Source organism: Phascolarctos cinereus, unplaced genomic scaffold (assembly GCF_003287225.1).
Source record: "Phascolarctos cinereus isolate Bilbo 61053 unplaced genomic scaffold, phaCin_HiC Scaffold_7;HRSCAF=346, whole genome shotgun sequence".
Taxonomy (NCBI): Eukaryota; Metazoa; Chordata; class Mammalia; order Diprotodontia; family Phascolarctidae; genus Phascolarctos; species Phascolarctos cinereus.
Window position 1 is genome coordinate 67,349,976 of NW_027556180.1, and position 20,312 is coordinate 67,370,287.

The window sequence follows — 20,312 nt, forward strand, 5'->3', positions numbered from 1 at the left end:
TGGAAACAACACTGAAGGAGGGCACTGAGACTCAGTCTCTCAAGACAGATGAAAGCAAAAGCACAACATAGAACTTTTCAATGCTTACATCAGCTGCAAAGTCCAGCGTTTCACTGGAAGATGTTCAAAGTTAGGGATGAAGGAGGTTGGGTGGCTCTCCCTGAATGTAGTCAGACCAAGGGGCTATCTGTCCCTAGCATGTAGAGCGGTCAGGCAGATACAGACACCTTCTCTGGCTCTTAAGTGACCCTTATTCTTCAGGTAGACATCCCACCTCTTCCCAGGGTGGCCCACATACAGCACAAAATGGAATACTAACTCCCTCTGGAGGTCAGGTTATCTGACCAGAGTTCCCAGGCATCCCCACAAATACACTGATAAAATCTCCAATTAAAAAAAAAGTATTACAAAACAGAAGCATGTTTTATTTCAATCCTATTGGGATGAAAAAACACAAAATGGGACATTCTTTACATACATGAAATCAAAACCAACTTGCAAGGAATAATACCCATCTTTTCCCTGCCTCCTATATGGGGTTCCGAGGCTGTTTGGGGAGGGAAAATGGGGCAAGAGTTAAGACACTACTGGCACAGTAACATGGCCAATGCACCAAAATACAGGAGAGAAGACACTTTCCCAGGAAGGAAGCCCTGGCCTTCAATCGCTTCCCCAGCAAAGGAGGAGTGGAAAACCTTTGGCTCAGCAAGAGTAAAGTTGGCAGGGATCAGGGTTCCCCTCGTGGGCCTCCTCTCCTTGTAGATGGCAGGCCAAATGGCGTCAGACAGCTCACGTAGCGCATGATGCCTCTGGCTTTCTCAAACCTTTTTCATCCTTGGGTTTGGATTATACACAGCAGGCTTCCTCCTCTCCCTCCTGGAAGGCAGCTGAGTTAGTGAGTCTGCAGAATCTAGCTCTGGATGTGGTATAATGTCTAACCAATCTACAATCTGACAGTGGTGGCTATGTTGGTTCTGAAGAGGCAGAGGCCAACCAATGAGGCCGGCTCCCTTTATGAAAGTCGGCCTTAAAGAGCCCTTATGTTGGCAAAATTGCCTCTGAAATACTTTGTGAGCCTGGCCCTTGTGATTCTTCCACCCCACAAACTTGCACAGATACTTTAAGCTATCTCAAATGGGAGAAAGAACCAGTCCCTCCCTCTCTAGGGTTGGGGAATACGAAGGGACCCTTCACCTGTCTGGGCATTAGGCCGAGGCTGCAAACTTACCACCAAAGCGGAAGCACAGCCACCTGGGCACAAGAGGCAGAGAGGGAGAGAGGGAAAGGGTTTTTTTTTTGGTTTTTTTTTTCACTGTATGAATAGGAAGATAATCTTTTAATGGCAACCCCGTAACTCTCAGACAAAAAGGGAATGTGCCAAGGGTGACAAAGGATCAAGCACGTGGGGCCCCGCCCTGGACAGACTCACCTAGCTAACACTGATTCAAGCAGAGCGAGGCAACAGCGACTACAGAAACGAACCCTAGAGCCAAGGATGGGGCTCTGGGGCTGGGCCCCTCCAACTCAATCCTCACCCTCCTATAAAGCACTCCAAGGGAAAAATCCAGGAAAACCTCGAGAACGTGGACCAGGACTTTCTCCACACCCTCCAGTTTCAGGAGAACAGAAAGTGAGAAGGATGTAGACAAGACACAGCAGCTGAAGCCAGAAACAAGGCCTATCACTGGAGCGGAAGCTCCTCCGAACAGGAGGAAGCAGTGGGAGAAGGGAGGGGGGGTGGGCGGGCAGCCAGCAGCACTCGAGTTTAGGGTTAGGGAGCAATAGTGGTGGTGGGCTTCTACTGTCCTCTGGCTTTTCCCTTGTTCCTCACCCCCTCTCACCCTTCCCCTACCTGCTCAAAGCAGCTTCTAACTGGCTTGCCAAAGGGGATGTAACTAATGCCCGGACCAACTTTTTAATTTAGCTTGTGTAGCTAAAAGACTTGTAAACAGTACCAAATGACAATGTTTTGCTGAACATCTCAGTCTGTGCCCACAATTTACACCTCTCTCCTTGAGGAGAAAAAGAACAAAAAACGCCACTGAGAATGAAGAGACATGTCTCAGTCTTGCAGAAAGGCAAAAATGGGAAATGCCACATGGCTTGGTCCCAGGCATCCACCATGCCCTATGCTGCAGCTGCTGTTACTGTATCCCCTCCCTGTCAGAGAACAGGAGAACTCAGGGGAGGAGGGTAGTCTTGGGCATGCTGTATTACTCCATTTGCTGGTGTCACAACCCCCCTGGGCTGTGAGGGGAATCCATTCCTTGGAGCAGCAAAATGAGGCCAGATCTTCAGGGTGGTCCAGAATGGCACCCATTTGCCTCAGTGGGGTTTGTCCCTTTTCTCCAGTGCGGTTTGGCATTGAGGTCAGCGGTAAAACCTGAGCTGCTTTCCTCGATGGTTCTCCCTCCTTTGCCCCAGGCTGGGGGACAGTGGGAGGGAATGGGGAAGGTCACTGAGGGGGCAGGGGGATGCCTCTCGGGTCAGTGACCTGGCCTTCCTGCAGGTTTTTCACCAGCTGTGCGAGCCAGCGCTTGGTGGTGGTGTCATCTTTGAGCACCTGGGCAAAGGTGGTATCTTTCAGCTGGTCAGGCAAGCACTGCCTGAGTGCTTCACGAGCCCTACATTGGAGAAGAACCAAGAGAACCACAAATGAGCCCACATTACAGGGCAGAGATGTAGCCTTGCTCACAAACACTTGGGGCCTAGACTATCTACAGTTAGCTCAAACTGGCAACCAAACTATGTATCCCTGCACCATACCCCCTGTTCCTGGGGCCCACCTGGGCCACCCGTCTGCTCTCCCCATCCTTGTAGTTTAGAATTCAAAACACCCCCATGGAGTTCGATGGAGAAAAACCAAACCAAAAGACTGAGTTTGTTCCAATTCTGCTTACTTTTGAATTTAGGAAAGATTTCAACAGAATGCTATTACATAAGATATCAGGTATTATTCTATAACTTTGATTTAGCCCGAATCACTTTTGGCCTTTCTGTACTTAGTTTTGCTATGCAAATGTGGAACTAAAAGTTGCTAGATTTTCAAACTCTGCCTTAAACAGGGAAGCCTCAGTTGAAGATCTTCCAAAGAAACAAACCTTTGGAGAAATGGCCAGCCTCTGTAAGTTCCCACCCCACTGACTAGAGGTTGAATTAAGAATTACACTGGAGGCCCGACTTCCAGAGATATTCGAATGACTCTGCCAACTGGCCTGAGAATCTCTGACCATTTCAGCAAGGTCTTCATCAGAACTTGCTAGTCAACATTTCTAATATACACATTATCTGCAAAGTGGTTTATTTGGATCTAAGAAGCACAGTTAGGTGAAGCACTGCTCCTAGGATCCCTGAGGGAGATGTGGGACACAACTAAGAAGATGGCTCATGAAGGCACCAGCCAAGCTGGTCCTTCTAAATCAATGTCTTCCTCATTCTTCTGGGGCAGTGAGAACTCCAAACCACAAAGACTAAAGTACATTCATTCAAGGAAAGGCTACATGCTGATTGTCTGCCATTTCAGATGTGGACTGAAGGAAGCACTTAGGTACAGATGTCATGGGTTTTTAAATTAGTGTTTCATATTTTTAAAAGCTATTCTGAAAGCTCTGAACTTAGAAGAGTAAAGTATGGCTACATCTCTTCTGGTTTCACTTTGAAAAAATAGGGAGGACACTACTTCCTAGTGGGGGGGGGCGGCAATAATTTTGCTAGTTCTTTCCTTAATTCCTTACATATCCTACAAATGTTTACCTGGGGTTATCTGAAAGGCGAAGGTAACATCTGACCACATGCTTCAGTAGACGGGCAGAAGGCTCCTTAGACAGCTGCAGGACCATCTTACCCTATTTCCCCAAAATTAAAAACAAAATATAGTAAATGCATTCTACTACTTAACAGTTTCCAAACCGCTACTTCCAAATGGAGGCCTCACATTGTTTAGCCCCAATAAGAAAAGGACTAAGCTGTAGTCAAATCAGTAAAAGGGGAGATGATAGGCAAAGGACCTCACCAAGATCATGGCGACATGGGAGAACCGCTCATACGTCTGACATATATAGGCCAATCCAGTGTCATCCAGGAGAATCTTCTGAAGGATGAATGTGGCAACCTGGTGTAAAACAAATTGAACAAGTCTAGCTTTTGGGGATGCCAAATGTCTTCTAACACCTCCACTCCCTTCAAGAGTCCTGTTGGTTATAGCAAAGTGATCAGATGGAGAACTTAGGGTTCCATATTTTATGTGGGAGCAAAGAAGATACATAGCCAATAGAAAGAGCTGATGCTAAATACATAGTTCAAGTTAATAGAGGCTATTCAAGTATACTGGACAGAGCTAACCTGAAAAAGTAGTTTTACACATCATCATGGACCGTACCAGGTTTGTTTGCTAGAAAGAATTACTTTGGTCTCAAGAAATTTGGTCCCAGGTCTTCAGGATTGAGTTAGGTCCCAGTGATCATTTCTAGATAAGGATTTGGGAGAACCTGAATGTTTTTGCATTCTTAAAGAGCTTCAGGAAATCAAATCCCTGCCAAGTTAAATCAAGTCCAAACTCTTCCTGTCTCAGATTAAGCTCATCAACACTTACATAGCTCAATTCAACAAGTATTTATTAAGATACAAAGAAAAAACAAGGAATAGTCTCTGACTCTAAATATACTCTTATTCTTTGGGAAGTGAGGGATAGGCCATTCAAACAGATAATACAATATGACTTGAGGGAAGAGAAAACAATAACAACTAGGGGGATTAGAAAAGACTTCCTGTAGGAAGTGGCACCTGAATTGAATACTGAACGAAATTAAGCAAATTCAGCAACAGAGATGGGGACAGACTGCCTTCCAGTTATTCAGGATAACTTGTGCAAAGGCAAAGAGAGGAGTTATGGAATATCATATACAGGATGCAACAAGCATCCCAAAGTGCCTGAAAGGGAGTTCCGGCAAGGCAGGCTATGTAAGGCATTCAATGACAAGTGGAAAAGTTTGTATTTTATCCTAGAGGCAACAGGGAGCCACTGAAGAGAATTTAGTAGAGGGACTGATGTGGAGGTTGAATTGGGGAGGAAAAAGACTGGCAGGGAAGAGTTCAACTAAGCTTGAACTAGGATGGAAGCCACAGGAGACAGGGAAGTGGATGTGAGAGACATTATGCAACTAATAAGAATTGGAGATTGACTGGGGCAGGAATGAGGAAGACAGAGTCAAGGATAACTAACTCCAAGGTTTCAGATCTGGGTAAGTAGGAAGAAGGTAGTTCCTTCAGTAGAAATAGAGAGGTTTAGGGGAAAGAGGCATTTAGGACTGAAGATGATGTGTCAACTTGGACATGGTAAGTGTGACATGCCTCTGAGACCATCCAGGTAGATATGTGGTATAGACAACTGATGATATTGAACTGGAGCTTGAGAGAGATGAGGGATTGTCCAGAACTGTGATATCAACTGTGAGGGGAAGCGGGCACGGAAACTCCTTTCTACCAATGCAGAACAACAACTTATCTTCAACTATAGCCATGGTTAGGGCACCTCGTGGTTGAGCTTGATCATGGTTACACAGGCAGTATATGTCAAAGACAGGACTTGAATTCAAGATCTTCCTGATTCTAATGTGGCATCTCTCAGGAGAAATGAAATTGCATATAACGAGCCAGAAAGGTAACTGAACTCACTGGAGCCAACAACTCCACCAAGAAAGAGGGTCTATAGAGAGAAGGCCTATGATAGAGCTTAAGAGGAAAGACATGGATAATGATGGGGCAAGAGAGTCTGAAGAGAAGTATGTCCAGCCAGTAGAAAAACCACCAAGAAAGCAGTGGTACAAAAGTTGGAGGAGGAAAGATCCAGGAGAAAAGGGTGGTCACTCATGCAAAAAACTGAAGAAGTCAAGAATGTGTCCTCACAAAGACCAGACTCAACAATTAACACACTGCAGGTAATCTTGGAAAGAGCAATTTCAGCAAAGCGGACTGGTAAAGCCAGACTGCAGTGAGCTGAGATCAGGAAGTGGAGCCAACAAACATAGTTAACTTTTCCCCTTTAGGATCCTGGCTGTAAAATAAAGGATATGGGGCAAAAGCTTGAGGGAGTGGAAAGGTGAAAATTGAGGTTTAGGATAGGAAGAGGATGAAATGTGTTTATAGGCAGCAAGGAAGGAAGTAATAGATGAGGCAAGACTGAAGACAAATGATGAAGGGATGACTGAAGGGCTAAGCTCCCAGAGGAGACAGATGGAGATGAATGGATCAAGGCCCCAGTATCAGAGGTAGCAACCAGGTACAGAAGGGTATGAGAGCAAGTTTGTTGGGGTTTTTTTTTTGGTTAGGTAATGGGGTTAAGTGACTTGCCCAGGGTCACAGAGCTAGTAAGTGTTATGTGTCTGAGGCCGAATTTGAACTCAGGTCCTCCTGAATCCAGGGCTGGTGCTCTGTCTACTGTGCCACTTAGCTGCCTTGAGAGCAAGTTTGTTAATGATACAATGGGGGGTGGGGTGGGGGTCCAGAAAGCTCGATGCAAGGGGAGGACAGAAGAGGCTAGGAACTCTATCACCACATAAGCAGTCAGCACTGAAATACTGGTGAATTAAAGTGAACATTTATAAGGTCTTCAGTAGTAATAGAAAAGGCAGTGTGATACAATGGAAATACTATTCCTGGGAATTAAAAAAAATTGAGTTCTGCATTTACTTGGCAAGTTACAACCTCTTTGAGCTTTAATTACTTCATCTGCAAAATGGGGATAATACTAGCACTATATCTCACAGAGCTGTGAAGAAAATGCTTCATAATCTCTGAAGTATCATGTAACTGAACTGGTATTATAACTATTATTATTGTAGAAAACAGATCATTATATACAACTTTACATAAAGTGTGTCACTAATCTGTTCTCCTTTTAGTCTTATTGTATTCAATGTAAATACTCTAATGCCTTTAAGCATCCGGTAAAGGCCTATTTTCTAGCACGAATTATTCTCACCATTTTGCTTTTAACCTGTTCCAATTTACAGGGATTTAGAATTGGAAGAAACCTTAGAGAGAATCTAGTTCAGCCTTCCCATTTTAAAAATGAGGAAAGGATGGCTCAGAGAGGAAGTCATTTGCCCAAAGTCATAAAGGTAGTAAAGTACAAGAGATTTAAAGGGTCATACTATGTAAATTGCAATGTAAATTAAAAATTTTTGAAAAACACTATACTATAAAATACTATAAGATGGTTAGAATTATACATCCTTTCTCAAACCCAAGTGGGCCACATACCTGCAAAAGTTCCACAATGAAGTGCTCTTGCCTTTTAACTCTAATTTATTTTACATTAATACTTAGACAAAGATCTGAACTTCAGCATGGCCTGTTCCAAATGGGTCCTGGGAAGGTATGAGGTACAAACTCCAGCTATTCAGACTCAGGGAGAAGGAGCTCACAATAATTCCTCACAATAAGGAAGGGAACGTAATAACAGTAATAATCAGGCAAGGATAAAAAGGTGTCATTCTTTGGAATCATCTATCATGAATCAAAGCATGTATTTTACTTAAGTTAAAAATATACGAAAGAATGATTTTCTTTCAAAGTTGCAAAAAGCTAAATTTAAATATGTCTCATAAGAGGTCCCACAACTCTGAACCACTTAGAATAAAAAGACATAGACATAGTGAATAAGGGCTCTGATGCCCAAGCACCAAAATAACAAGAATCTCATTAAACTAAGAGCACATACCGTTTTGGAAAGTTCACTTCCAGATTCCATAATGCGCAAACATAAAGGGATAATTTCTGTCGTCAATAAGAAGTTGATTACTTCTTGTTCATCTGTTTTGACCAGGGCCCCTAAAGAAAAGAATTATGGACAAATGCACTTTATTTTCAGAGAGTGTTTCCACTTAAAAACCACCCTGAACTGCTTGCCCAGTTGGTTGGGGGAGTACAGAAGCCATAAAACAGAATCAAGGTCAAAATTTCAGTGGTTGTGGTTTGTATCTAAGTGGAGATTAGATTCCTACTCTCCTAATGATGATTAAATATGGGGGGGAAAAAAAAGAGTAGGCCGTCAGTCGCCTGACAAATCAAAGGTGAGGCCCCTGGGAACACTTTATATTACCAGTGTTTCCATGGCATGGGCCCATCACTTGGCTGTCAACTAAATCAGACCTTAAAAAAGAGAGCAGTGAACTATCTTTCCCAGGAATTTCTTATGAGTTGCAGTTAAAAGAGAAAAATGCTGCTCTATAGCCCTAGGATGTATTTGGTTGAAAAAAAAAAGAGAGGCCATGAGTTTCTTTAGACACAACAACTATTTATTTAGCTGGTATCTACTAAGGTACTCACCTTTTTAAGGCAATGTGATATAGCAGAAAAAGCACTACCTGAAGTTTGTTATTAATAACTGTGACACCATGGGCATTAGACAATCCCTAAGGTTCTCTGGACTTCGAACCTGAGAAGCACAAGAGGTCAGTGATATAATCCTAATATTCTATATAAGGAATCTGAACCTTGGAGGGTAAGCACCTTGCCTCAGGCAATATACCAAAAAATATGCTGTACCATATGTCTAAGGCCATACATTTTCCCTTCCTAAAACAACAGTTCATAGGGAGGTATCATTTATTGGAACCAAAAAAAGAAGTCGGCAAAAGCCACCACTACCAATGACTACATTTCCATATTAAATCTCACAACAGGTTACAAACATAACTGAACTCAACACTCAACTTCTATGATTCCCAAGCCACGAGAGATGGATGGACCCTCAAACATTACTTCTTTGAGTGATCTGACAAGCTCAGTTTCTTTGAAAACATTTATGACAGAAGGAATCAGTCTAACAGTGCTGCTTTGAATGTTCTTCCCCTTCTAACCTTTCATAAAAGCATCATTATACTGCAATAGGTTGAGAAAGAAGTAAAGTACAAATGATCAGTGAATTTTTGTCCAGGAGACATGCTGATGTTTAAAAGGCTAAATTAAGTAGCTTTTACAGCTTGGAAGCAGAAGGGTTTTATTTGGAAAGCATTTCTAACTCATATAACATCTAGGTATAGAAATCTCATACAAACCAACATTTACTAACAGTGTATGAATCAATGAATAGTCATGTCTTAGAAGGGCAAAAAGGGCAGCTATATTTTTGAAACATGAGCCCTAAAAAGTAAGCTATTCATGACTCTAAAGTTATAGGGTCTTTCATCACTCATTTTAATACTGGTTTATACCTCTCTTTTAACAAATTCTCCCTGGTCAGTAGTCAAGCTACCTCACAGTCTTATAATACTGAAGTTTAAATGAAAATACTCCCAACACAAAAAGGATTCTATGGTCAATTCTCTTGTTTAACATTAGCTAGCAACATTACAGATGTCAAAAATGAAATACCAAGAAGGGAAAAAGAAATCATGTTGGAGACAGCCATAGAAGTTGCAGAAACCCTTTTACTACCTAGAGTCTGGGACAGAAACGGCCTATCTTATTTTCTGGTGGAGACAAAAGCATTCAATGAATACTATAGCAAAACAGTAAGGAGAAGTCTAGATACATTAACTTGAGTATTGCAAGCATTTGGCTAGATAAATAGGAGAAATCAGCCCCAGAATGAGAGAGAGAAAGAGGGTGTGTGTGTGTGTGTGTGTGTGTGTGTGTGTGTGTGTGTGTCTAGAAGGGAGAATTAAAAAACTATATGCTCCAAAGATTACCTTTGTTCACTCACTAAACTGAATCCTATTGCTACAACCTTTCTCCCTGGTACCCAAAGTTGAGAGTTTTTTCTTTCACATATGTGTTGACTCTACTCCTACATGACAGTCTTTCTTGCTAACACCTGGAAAGGTGTAGTCCCATGGCTACATCATAAAATATTAATCACTTTTGGTCTTTCCTAAGAATATATAATAGCTAGTTCCAGTTTCTCAGAATAGTGTATGATAAATGGCCCATAAGATTTTCCCTTTTGTTCACTGACAGAAACAGACATAATCTATAAGACTGAAATGAATATTGAGTGAATAAGCAAAAAAAGATAGAAAAGAACTTATACCACCTATTTAGAATGATGGTCTTGGGCTTGCAAAAGAAGCCCAATAACTTACCAATAACTCCAAGGCTGGTGAGACGAAGATATTCAAAGGGACGAGTCTTGCTGACCGTGTGCAAAAAGGGATACAAGAACAGGGGGATATGGGCTGCAAGAAATGCTGACCTTGGAAAGAATACAATCATATTCAGAATTCAGTGTTGTTGATTTGTGATATTTAAAGATGATCAGGTAATTATTTCTACTAAGCACTGGCCTATGACTACTGTAGGAAGTTTTTTTAGGCAACAAATCTATTTCACCTTTCACTAGGTTGACCCAATGGATAAGGGAATACATACTTCATGCTGTTAACAGCACATGTAACCATATTTTAGAAAATAATTTTAAATGAAATTTCAAGGCTGTAGATATACACACACACACACACTACATATATATATAAAACAGAAGATTCTCATTGACGTCCTCCTCCCCTCAGATTATGACAAATACCTTTAAGAATACTCAGGTAAAATCTTTCAAACTACAGCGAAGAAATAAATCTGTTCTTTCCAGGTTTATTTCCTATATACTTTTTTTTTTTTGGCTACACACTTCTGTGCAAATTCCTTCTGGATTCCTTGTAAGAACTGTTCAGATATTCTTAATATTCTTTAATATCCTTGCCTTTTGTGCTGTCTTTTGGCTGTCCATCTTGGAGACAGAATCAGTCTTTGGTGCCCTTTGTCAACTGTGAGTGTTCCTCAAGGCTATGTCCTCACCTCTCTTTGCCCTACATTTTCTTTTTCTTTTTTTTTGTGATGATCTTTTATTTTCATTTTTATTTTTTTTTTTACTTTTAAAAATGTTATTAATTTATTTTGATTTATCAATAATCACTTCCATATGCTTTTGAGTTTAAAATTTTTCTACCCCTTTCTTCCCACTACCCTCCCCAAGATGGCGCACAATCTGATACAGGCTATACATTTACATGCCTATTAAATATATTTTCACATTAGCAGTGTTGTAAGTAAAAACTAAAACCAATAGAAGGAACCATCAGAAAGAGGAAACAAAACTCAACTGAAGAGAAAAAAATAGCAATTCAACTCTCATAGTTCTTTCTTTGGATGTGGATAGCATTTTCTATCATGAGGCCTCTGGAGATGTCTTAGATCCTTGTATTGCTGGGAAGGGTTAACTTTATCAATATTAGTCATCGCACAGTGTGGCTGTTATTGTGTACAACGTTCTCTTGGTTCTGCTTATTTCACTCAGCATGCCCTACATTTTCTTAGAGATATCATGCACTCTACTGGTTTTAGATACTGCCTCTATGAAGAGGACAGGGGACATGGACAGACATGGACACACACACACACACACACACACACACACACACACACACACATGCCCCCGATCTCTCCCTTGAGCACTAGTCCTGTATTTCTGATAGCCTGCAGGAAGACTTCTACGTAGACATTCCACTGCCGCATCAACTTCAACAAGTCTAAAACTGAAGCCATCTTCCTTCCATATCTGGTTCTCCTCCTAGATTCCCTATTTATACTGACAATATCCTCCCAATCATGAAATTTGAATAATTCTTTACTTTTTCCCTCTTTTTTACCTTCATATATATATATGTGTGTGTGTGTGTGTATATATGTGTATATGTATATATATATATAACATATATACACACACATATACATACATATATATGCACACACATAAGATTTTTATTTTTTAATTTTAAATGTTTTATTTTTTAAATAACATTTTTCCTGAGTTATCCATTGTAACGCTATATAAACATATATACATATATGTTATTTTAATAGTCTCTCAACTAACGCCTCTCCTTCCCAATACTTCTTTCAGATAGCTGCCACAACAATATTCCAAATACACAGCTCTAACCAACTCATTTGCCTTCTCAAAACAAAACAAACAACAAAAAACCCCCAAAAAACCAAAATCTTAAGTGACTCCCTACTGCCTAGAGGATAAAGTACATAGTCCTGGATCTGCCATATAAGACTTTTCAACAATCTGGCTTCAATTTACGGTTTCCTACATTTCACACTACTCTTTCCACTCTCTAATCAGCGAAATAGTATTCCTAACAGTTCCTTGCCCCTTCCCAGAATCTGTGCAGGCTTACCACCTGTGTCTGAAATGTATTCCTCATCATTACCTATTCCTTTAGAGCCTACCCTATGGTGTTACTTTCTCCATTAAGCCTTCCTTGGTCTCCTCAAGTGAAAATATTATCTATTTTGTCTTTATGTTCTACATTATATCATAGTGATTTGTGGGCATCTTATTCCTCTAATTTAAGGTCCTTGAAGTTACCATTTTTTTTAAAAAATACTTTATATATCTAGTATTAGCATAAGTAGAAGGCACTTAATAAAGGTTTGCTGACTTTATTTTAATTTGCAATTGAGTAATGCAACCAATGCCTAGCTATAAACAGGATGGTTCTAATGTTCCTAAGATTATCAGCAAAGACACAAGAGCTTTGAAATAATTTATTTTTTTTATGCAACATACAACGGTTATTATCAATACAATTTTCTAATTCTGCAGATTCAGAAATTGAAAAGGAAGAAAAGAAGGAATACTGAATAAAGTTAATGCTGAATGCCCACAATGCCCTTAGGATCGATATGGCGGAAAGTACCTAAATCACAGTCTCTGATCAGCAAAGACAGCTAGCAGTCAATCCCCCCAAATTGTAAGCAATGTCAACTTTAAAAAAAAGAAATTTAAAATGTCTAATGGATTTTTTTTTTAAAAAATCATCATTTCTAAACATATCCCTTTTCTCCTTCCTTTACTTGTCTCTTGTAAACCCCGCTCCTTCCCAAAAGAAAAACAATCCTGCCACAAAAAGAAATAAAAGCAATTTGGCAAGTTAAACCAACACATCAAGAGAGTCTGACAGTATATGCAATGGACCTTAACCTTTGCAAAGGAAGGGAGATTTACTGTCTTATCATCAGGCAGCTAAGTGGCACAGTACATAGGGGGCTGGGCCTAGAGTCTGGAAAACCTGAGTTCAAAACTGCCTTCAGACACTTCCTGGCTATGTGACCCAGGAAAGTCACTTAATCTTTGTCTGCCTCAGTTCCCTCAATTATAAAATGAGGAAAATAGCACCAACCTCCCAGGGCTGTCTTAACAATAAAATGAAATAATATTTATTACACATTACATAAAAGCTAGCTAGCTATTAATATTATTACTACTATTTCTTCTAGGATATCAATTGAAAAAAAAAAAACTAACCCCAACAGTGTAAATCAATCTGCACTCCCAAATTAAGCACAATTTGGATCCCATTCCATCCAAAGCACTTACCTGGTTTCTGGGTGTGATGCCACACATTGCAATAGTGCCAAAGCATTGCAAACTCTGTTAGACTGATGTGCAGTCAAGGTAGGTGGGTTGATAGATGGGTAAATATTTACAATTTCCTAAAAATGAAATAGCACTAGGTCAACAGGAAATACTTGGTTATAACTTAAGTGCCTGGTTCTGAAGCTCTGAAGAACAATCCTGGTTACCTCTGCTCTATGACAGTCAGCCCACAGAGATCCTGGCACCCTGAGCTGCTCAGATTTGCACAGCAGGACATCGAATTCTATCAAAGCCTCGCCCTCCCCATTCCTCTCCACTTTACACAGCTCTCAAGTAGGCCACAGACCTTAAAACCTGGAGTCTATGCATCTCCCCTACAGAAGGCAACATGGTAAAGTGGAAAGAGCGGAGTAAGTCAGATGACTGGGGTTCCAAACCCCCTTACAAATGATATCTAATATATCTACTTGTAGAGCCTCAGCCAAGTCACTGAAGCAGTCTAATCTGTCAAAGAAGTGGACTGGACCAGATGGCCTCTGGAATCCTGACAATCCGCAAATCTTTAATCCTCAACCTAAATTATCACGCCTTTTGTTTCTTTACTTAGAGGAATACATAATTAACAAGTCTTTGGGAACTGTAGCCCCTACAAAGATTTAGATCATAGTACAAAAATCAACTAGTGATAACTTTAAAATGCTGAGTTTGAGATTAAAGAACAGACTACTTTTTAAATGCAAAGTTTCTAAATGTTTTCATCGGTAATCTTTATAAAGGAATCAGTAATGTAGTTGGACCACAGTACCTCTGGCTATTATTTTTAATGTAGGCATAAAGAAATCTACTCTAGGGGCAGCTAGACGGCATAGTGGATATAGCACCGGCCTGGATGCAGGAAGAGTGGAGTTCAAATTTGGCCTCCGACACTTAACATTTACTAGCTGTGTGACCCTGGACAAGTCACTTCACCCCACTGCCCCAAATAAAAAAAAAATCTACTCTAGGCTACAGACAAAAAGGGATAAAATGAGATAGAGATGTGCACGTGTTTATCTGGAAATACTCAGTACTATGCTGATGACTTAATTACTTCAATAATTAAAACTCCAGAATAGGGGGAAAAACAACAAAGAGTGTTTTGAGGACTATTTGGTATTGGAAAATAATCTACCTGATGGATCTGAAAGTCTGAAGATAAATGTTTGGGAACTTCATGCAACATTTTAAGGGAAGGAGAGCTAATTTGGAAAAAATAAAGCACAGGAAAAACTACATGTTCTCACTTACTACTCGTGCCCTATCCTATTTTAGAAGCTTTCCCCATATATTTCTCAACAAGGACCCTTCTGGCATCAGATAACCCTTTTTAAATACACAAATTTGCTTTCCTTTCATTCTGAATTAATACTTCCTCAGATCTCAACTCTTGCTTCTCCTAGCATATAAACTGCGCTCTTGTTCTTAGCTATAAGAATGCATCTCATGAACTATCTCTTTCTTACGACCAACCCTCTTCCAGTTGCCATGAAAGATCGCCTGGTGAGTCATGGCAGATACTCTCCCAATTCATTTAGGAAATGCTGAGAGATAGGAGTGAACAAGATTAAATTGCCATGGTCCAATATATACCTACCTGTAAGAGAGCTGCAATAGTACCAAAAGAGTGCCATAACATGGGGGCAAGGTCAGGAACAGATTCACGCTTTTTACTCAGCTCCAGGAGAGCATTTTCCCTTGTCTCTGGACTGGACAGCTCATTGATCCACTGATAGATCTTCTCTCTATCCACCTGGGCCAATGCTGTAGGCACAGGCTTAAAGAGCAAGAGAAAACACAGAAATGAAATTACATTAATGCCTAGCTGTATGTAGGAAACAGACTTAGATGCGTGTGATTCAATACTTGAGCTGAAGGGAAGTGTCAACTGGCTGGTCTGATACTTTATTGTTAGAGTAGCAGTGTGACCTTGGCAAAATCACTTCTCAGAGTCATCATCTGTGAAATGGGGGAATGAGAGGTTAGAAAAAAATTATTTCTAAAGTACCATTTGGCTATAATATTCTAAGGTATTTCTGATACCTATGTCCACCAGTTACTGACACCATTTTATGGATGTGGAAACATACGACCAAAGAGAGAAACTGATTTATCCTGAAGCAAAATTAAGTCAGTGATAGACTTTTTATAAATAGATACCTTGGATACAAATGGGAAACTCAGTATCATTTCATAGGCCTTTGCCAAAGGAACCACAAAGTGCTCTGCTAAATGGACAGAAACATCAAGGAGCTCCAACTTTTGCTTCTGTAAGTGCTTTGGTATGGACTACATTTTATAACTGACCAGTGATGATCCTCATGGAATCACCGGCTCCTACAGCAAACAACCCTGGAGAAGTAGGCCTGTTCTTTTTCCAAAGGCTAATAAAAGCACTTGCCCTTTCTACGCCACCATAGACAGGACTGAACTCAAGAGCAAAAGACGATTTAAAAAGTTATTTTTAGAGAATTGCTTCCCATTATGGGGATAAGGTAGAAAATGATTTAGAGTGTTCCATCGGCTTAAAAGCTCAGAAAGGAAATGAGTTAGGATTTCACATAAAAACTTTCACTTCAATCTTAGCTTTTATGTTAAAAATAGAAGAAAAATGAAATCATTAATCTGGGATCCTTACCATAATACAGAATCTCAAAGCACAACCCAAGAAAACATCTCATGCTTCCAAGGAACAGAAATTTAAAACCACTTTACTATGCTTTTGCATCCCTATTTTTCTAAGTTGTAAAGAAATACATGAATGTGACTTTTCATCATACCTTTCACAAACACAGATTTAGATGATTCATTTTTCTGCACACAAAGAAATACAGGTCCATTAATTGGTAAATTTTTTCAAAATTAAGGAAGATTGAGTGCCCCAAATCACTTTCAGTATTATGGGGGGGAGGGGGAACAAGAGAAGAGAAGGGATTTGTGGTGTTAAATGGAAGGGAATTTGTTTTTCTTTTTTTTAAAAAAGATTACCTTAAGGATTTACAATTCAAATATTGCACTACTTTCTTTTTCCATAATAGTCTAGTCTTTGCAAGACTGGTGAATATAGTTGGTTACTTGATCTAATTAGACCATTCTGCCCTATAAGGGAAAAGTAAATTAATTTAGGATTTCCAATTACATCACTCAACTTAGATCTAATTGACAAAGGATTAAAGAATATGACAGAAACAATGTACCTGGTATGTTACAGTACAGTTTTTAGTTGGGGATAAGGAAATAAGAGATTTACCCTCTTCTAGACCAACACATAACATGTTTGCTTTGGATCTAAGAGCCAAATAAAGGTTTCAGCTTTCAAGGGCAAAAAAATGAAAAGTAAGGGGGAAAGTCAGTAATCTTAACAGATTACTGATTCCAAATCTCAAAATAAACCCAAGAGTCAGTGTGTGTCTATAAAAGGGACTCAAAGAATCCTCAGCAGAAGACTCAAAGACAGCAATAAGTAGCACACTGGACCCAGCACAATGGTACTTTGTGGGGCAAGTAAATGTAAGTCTAAGTAATCTCCCACATACTGAGTAGAATTAAAAAAGCCCTAGGTAAATCCCATTGCTACCTGTACTAAGAGGCCCTGGTTCTCCTGGCTGCTTCTAATCAAGTTAATTTGCCCTTCTTTGCTATTACAAAAACACTGCTAAGGAGCAACAGATTCATTCTGTAAATAAGAGAAACCTCATTTACCCAGAAATGGATGAGCTAAGGTATCTCAGCAACACTCTCAAAATAAAACTTAAGGATAAATGTTTCTTGATTCTATAATACAAAGTAATCAATTATCACCATAAAACTGTATATATAAAGTTGGTGGTTTTGTTTCCCAATAAATACAAATTTGTGGTTAAAGAAAGCATGGAACCAGGTGAGAATAAGTACTCTTTGCCAGGCTATAAAATCTGGACTTGAGTAGCAACCAAACAATGATACCTTGGATTTATAGGACACAATTCTAGGAAACCTCAAATGTGGAAAAAATGACTTAGATCATCATTGTACTACCTCTGTAAGGTAGCAAGAAACACACATTATTACTCCTTTTCTAAAAAGTTATTTAGAGGAACAAAGAGGTTAAGCAACTAGCCTAAGAGCTTTTTTTTTTTAACTTGCCTAAGCTCTTATGAGAAATCAACAAAAGAACTAAATTTGGACGCAGCATATTTCTATAGAAGTATTGTTTCCCAAAAGGGGTAGAGGTTTCCCTTGGGAAAATAACACCAATTATAGGCTATACTTGAGTGTCACAGAAGCCATATCTCAGAGAAAAAATACAGCATATGTTTTAAACAAACTAAAGTTTTCCACTACTGTAATTTTCCTGGGAGAGAAGATGTACAGTTCATATAGTACATGGGCCAGGAATTTACCACAACTGTCCACCTAGCAATGAATTTTTTTTCTCCCTACAGCAATTCATTTAGACTGCCTACTAAGGTTTGGAGGGGTCGTTATTTGCACAGTACCATATCCTTGCTACTGAAATCCCATGTCTAGAAGAATGGGAGTTCTGCCATTAACTTGCTGTATGATCTCAGATATATCACTTAATCTTTCTGAGCCTAATCCATAAAATGGTAATAATCCAACATGTATTTATTAGGCAACAACTACGTGCAAAGAGGGGCAGTTAGGGTAGCAGGGGTTGCAGCCAGGAAGACTCATCTTCCCGAGTTCAAATCTGGCCTCAGACACTGACTGGGTAAGTCACTTAACCCCATATGCCTCAGTTTTCTCATCTGTAAAATGAGCTGGAGAAGGAAATGGTAAACCACTCCAGCTTCTTTGCCAAGAAAACCCCAAATAAGGTCAAGAAAGAGTCAACTGGACTGAAACAACTGAACAACAACAACAAAATGTGCAAGCACTAGTGTTAGGCATTACAAAGGGAAAAAAAAGCAAATAGTTCCTGTCTTCCCCCTGAGAGAGAATTCAAAATAAACACAAAAATGAGGGAAAGGATCAGGAAAAGATTCCTGGGTGGAGAGGAGGGGGAAAGGACCTGAGCTGAGCCTTGATGGGAATTAGGGAGTTTCAAGACGAACAGATGAAGGGAAAGAATGTTTTAGGAAAGGGAGGAAAGCAGTAGCAAAGGTGCACAAGCAGTATATGAAATGTCACATACAGCAAGCTAGCCTGTTAGTTGAAGTGGAATGAAGGTGAGGAGAGTACTTTAAAATAAGTCTGGAAAGACAGGCTGGAGCTAGGCTAGGACACAGGCCTTAAAATCCCGAGGCTGCTCACTGGTCTCCCCTATAGAAGAGGGCAGGATAAAATGCAAAGAGGGGCGGAGTCAGATGACAGGCTCCTATCCCTCTTATTAATGATACCTATTCAGTGTGTAAAAAATGGATTAAAGGAAAGAGACTGCAAGTAGAGAGAATGACCTTTTAAAAGGCTCTTGCAGTTCTCCTGGTAAGAAGACCTGAACTCAGGCGGTGGTATGAGAGTGAAAAAGGTGGCATGTGAGTGATGTGGGCATGGAAGTGACTAGACAGGGCAAATCGGTGGGTGTGGATGGGAGGAGGTGGGGTGAAGAGCAGAGGATGACTCTGAGGTTGTACACTGGGGTGAGTGGAAGCACTGTGGGATCTAGGACACAGCCCCTAGGTGCACCCAGGTAGAAATGCGGCTGATGATCCAGTAAAAGAGACTCAGAAGGGACAGGCAGGCCAAGACAGGGGAGAACAGCGTCATGAAAAGGAAGGCAGGAGAGAGCATTCGATACATTGAGTGCTTAATAAAAATAACACCTATCATTCCAGTATCTTCCCTACCCCATTCCCGAGAGGAGGGCAGACCAGGCTATAAGGAAGTTGGGGGGAAACAAAAGGAGCTAACAGAGGCAGACGGGCTCTCAGTGCATCACCAGGCGTTTAGGAAGCGCTTCCCCAGCCCGGCGGCTGTGCTCAACAGCAGGCGGTCCCTGCCCGCACGGAGCGCACCTTCTAACGGGAGAGACAACAGGCCGATCCCTGGGTCCCTGCCTGGGAAGAATCGGTGGGAGGGAGTCTTCGGGGGAGTCGGGCCTGGCTGCACCCAATGGGAGGCTAAGAGGCGGAGACAAATTGGGTGGGGGGCGAGGGGGCGAGGGGGCGGGGGAGAGAAACAAGTTTTCCAAAGGGCCGCGGGATAGCGCCGGGAGCCAGAGGCGCAGGAGCCCCGGCTCTCCAGCGCGGCCGGCACGAGGAGGGGAGAGACGCCGCGCCGGTGGAGGCCGAGTCTGGGCCCGGGGACCCCGGGGGAGCGACGGAAGCCGTTCCTGTCGTCACTTACCGCGGCCGTCGCCAGGCTGTGCATCTTGGGAGCCGCCCCTACTCGCTAGCCGCCGCCGAGCGCCCCGGTCCCGCGTTCCCGCGTCAGTAGCCCGGAGGAGAAGCGGCGGCCACCGCCATCCGCCCGCCGCTGGCTCCGCCCCCTTCACCGCCCTCTGACCCTTGACCCCGCCCCCACACTCCGGGGCCTCGGTCCCAGCTCCCTCCCGGCTCTAATGCCCGGCGAGGGGGAAGAGTCCGGAGCTAGGTCTGATTCTCCGCCTCCCCCCCCTTAACTCGGCTGTGGGAATGTTTCCCACAGTCCTTCACAGTCTCCGATCACAGGGCTGCTACCCTAGAGCCAGGGATGGGCCCTGTCCCTCCTAGAGAGACAGGAGAAGGGCGGGAAAAAAAAAATAGGAGCGAGACACCTTGCCCTCACCCCCGCGCCCAATGGGCGAGGAGAGCGCATGCGTAAGGAGCACCAGGGAGCTGCTGGGTAGAAAATGAGTCACGGGAGGAAAGGGGAGGGGCTGAGGTTGAGCTGCGCAGGCGTGGCTGGAGGCGGGCTGCAGCTGCTTAGCGTCGCTCAGCGGGAGCTGAGGAGAGGGGCGGCGGCAGGAGGC

The 20,312-nt window shown here is 41.7% G+C and overlaps 1 protein-coding gene across 1 annotated transcript; it reads right to left on the minus strand.

The window, feature by feature from the left end:
* Nucleotides 1-404: 404 nt before the first annotated feature.
* On the minus strand, nt 405-20,159 carry CNOT9 (CCR4-NOT transcription complex subunit 9). Its single transcript, XM_021002734.2, has 8 exons — nt 19,709-20,159; nt 15,018-15,197; nt 13,385-13,500; nt 10,086-10,195; nt 7,721-7,830; nt 4,013-4,111; nt 3,754-3,845; nt 405-2,624 (listed from the first exon to the last, which is right to left on the minus strand). The coding sequence occupies exons 1-8, from the start codon at nt 19,730-19,732 to the stop codon at nt 2,456-2,458; spliced, it is 900 nt and encodes a 299-aa protein (XP_020858393.1). The 5' UTR covers nt 19,733-20,159; the 3' UTR covers nt 405-2,455.
* Between the last annotated feature and the right edge of the window lie 153 nt (nt 20,160-20,312).

Excerpts from the sequence above, each read along its gene's own strand:
- CNOT9 (XM_021002734.2), bottom strand. The coding sequence starts at position 19,732 with ATGCACAGCCTGGCGACGGCCGCG. Across the intron at positions 10,196-13,384 it reads GCATCACACCCAGAAACCAG|GTCAGCATTTCTTGCAGCCC; the intron begins GTAAGTGCTTTG and ends ATTCTTTCCAAG. Across the intron at positions 7,831-10,085 it reads CACCAGCCTTGGAGTTATTG|GGGCCCTGGTCAAAACAGAT; the intron begins GTAAGTTATTGG and ends TCTTTTCTTTAG.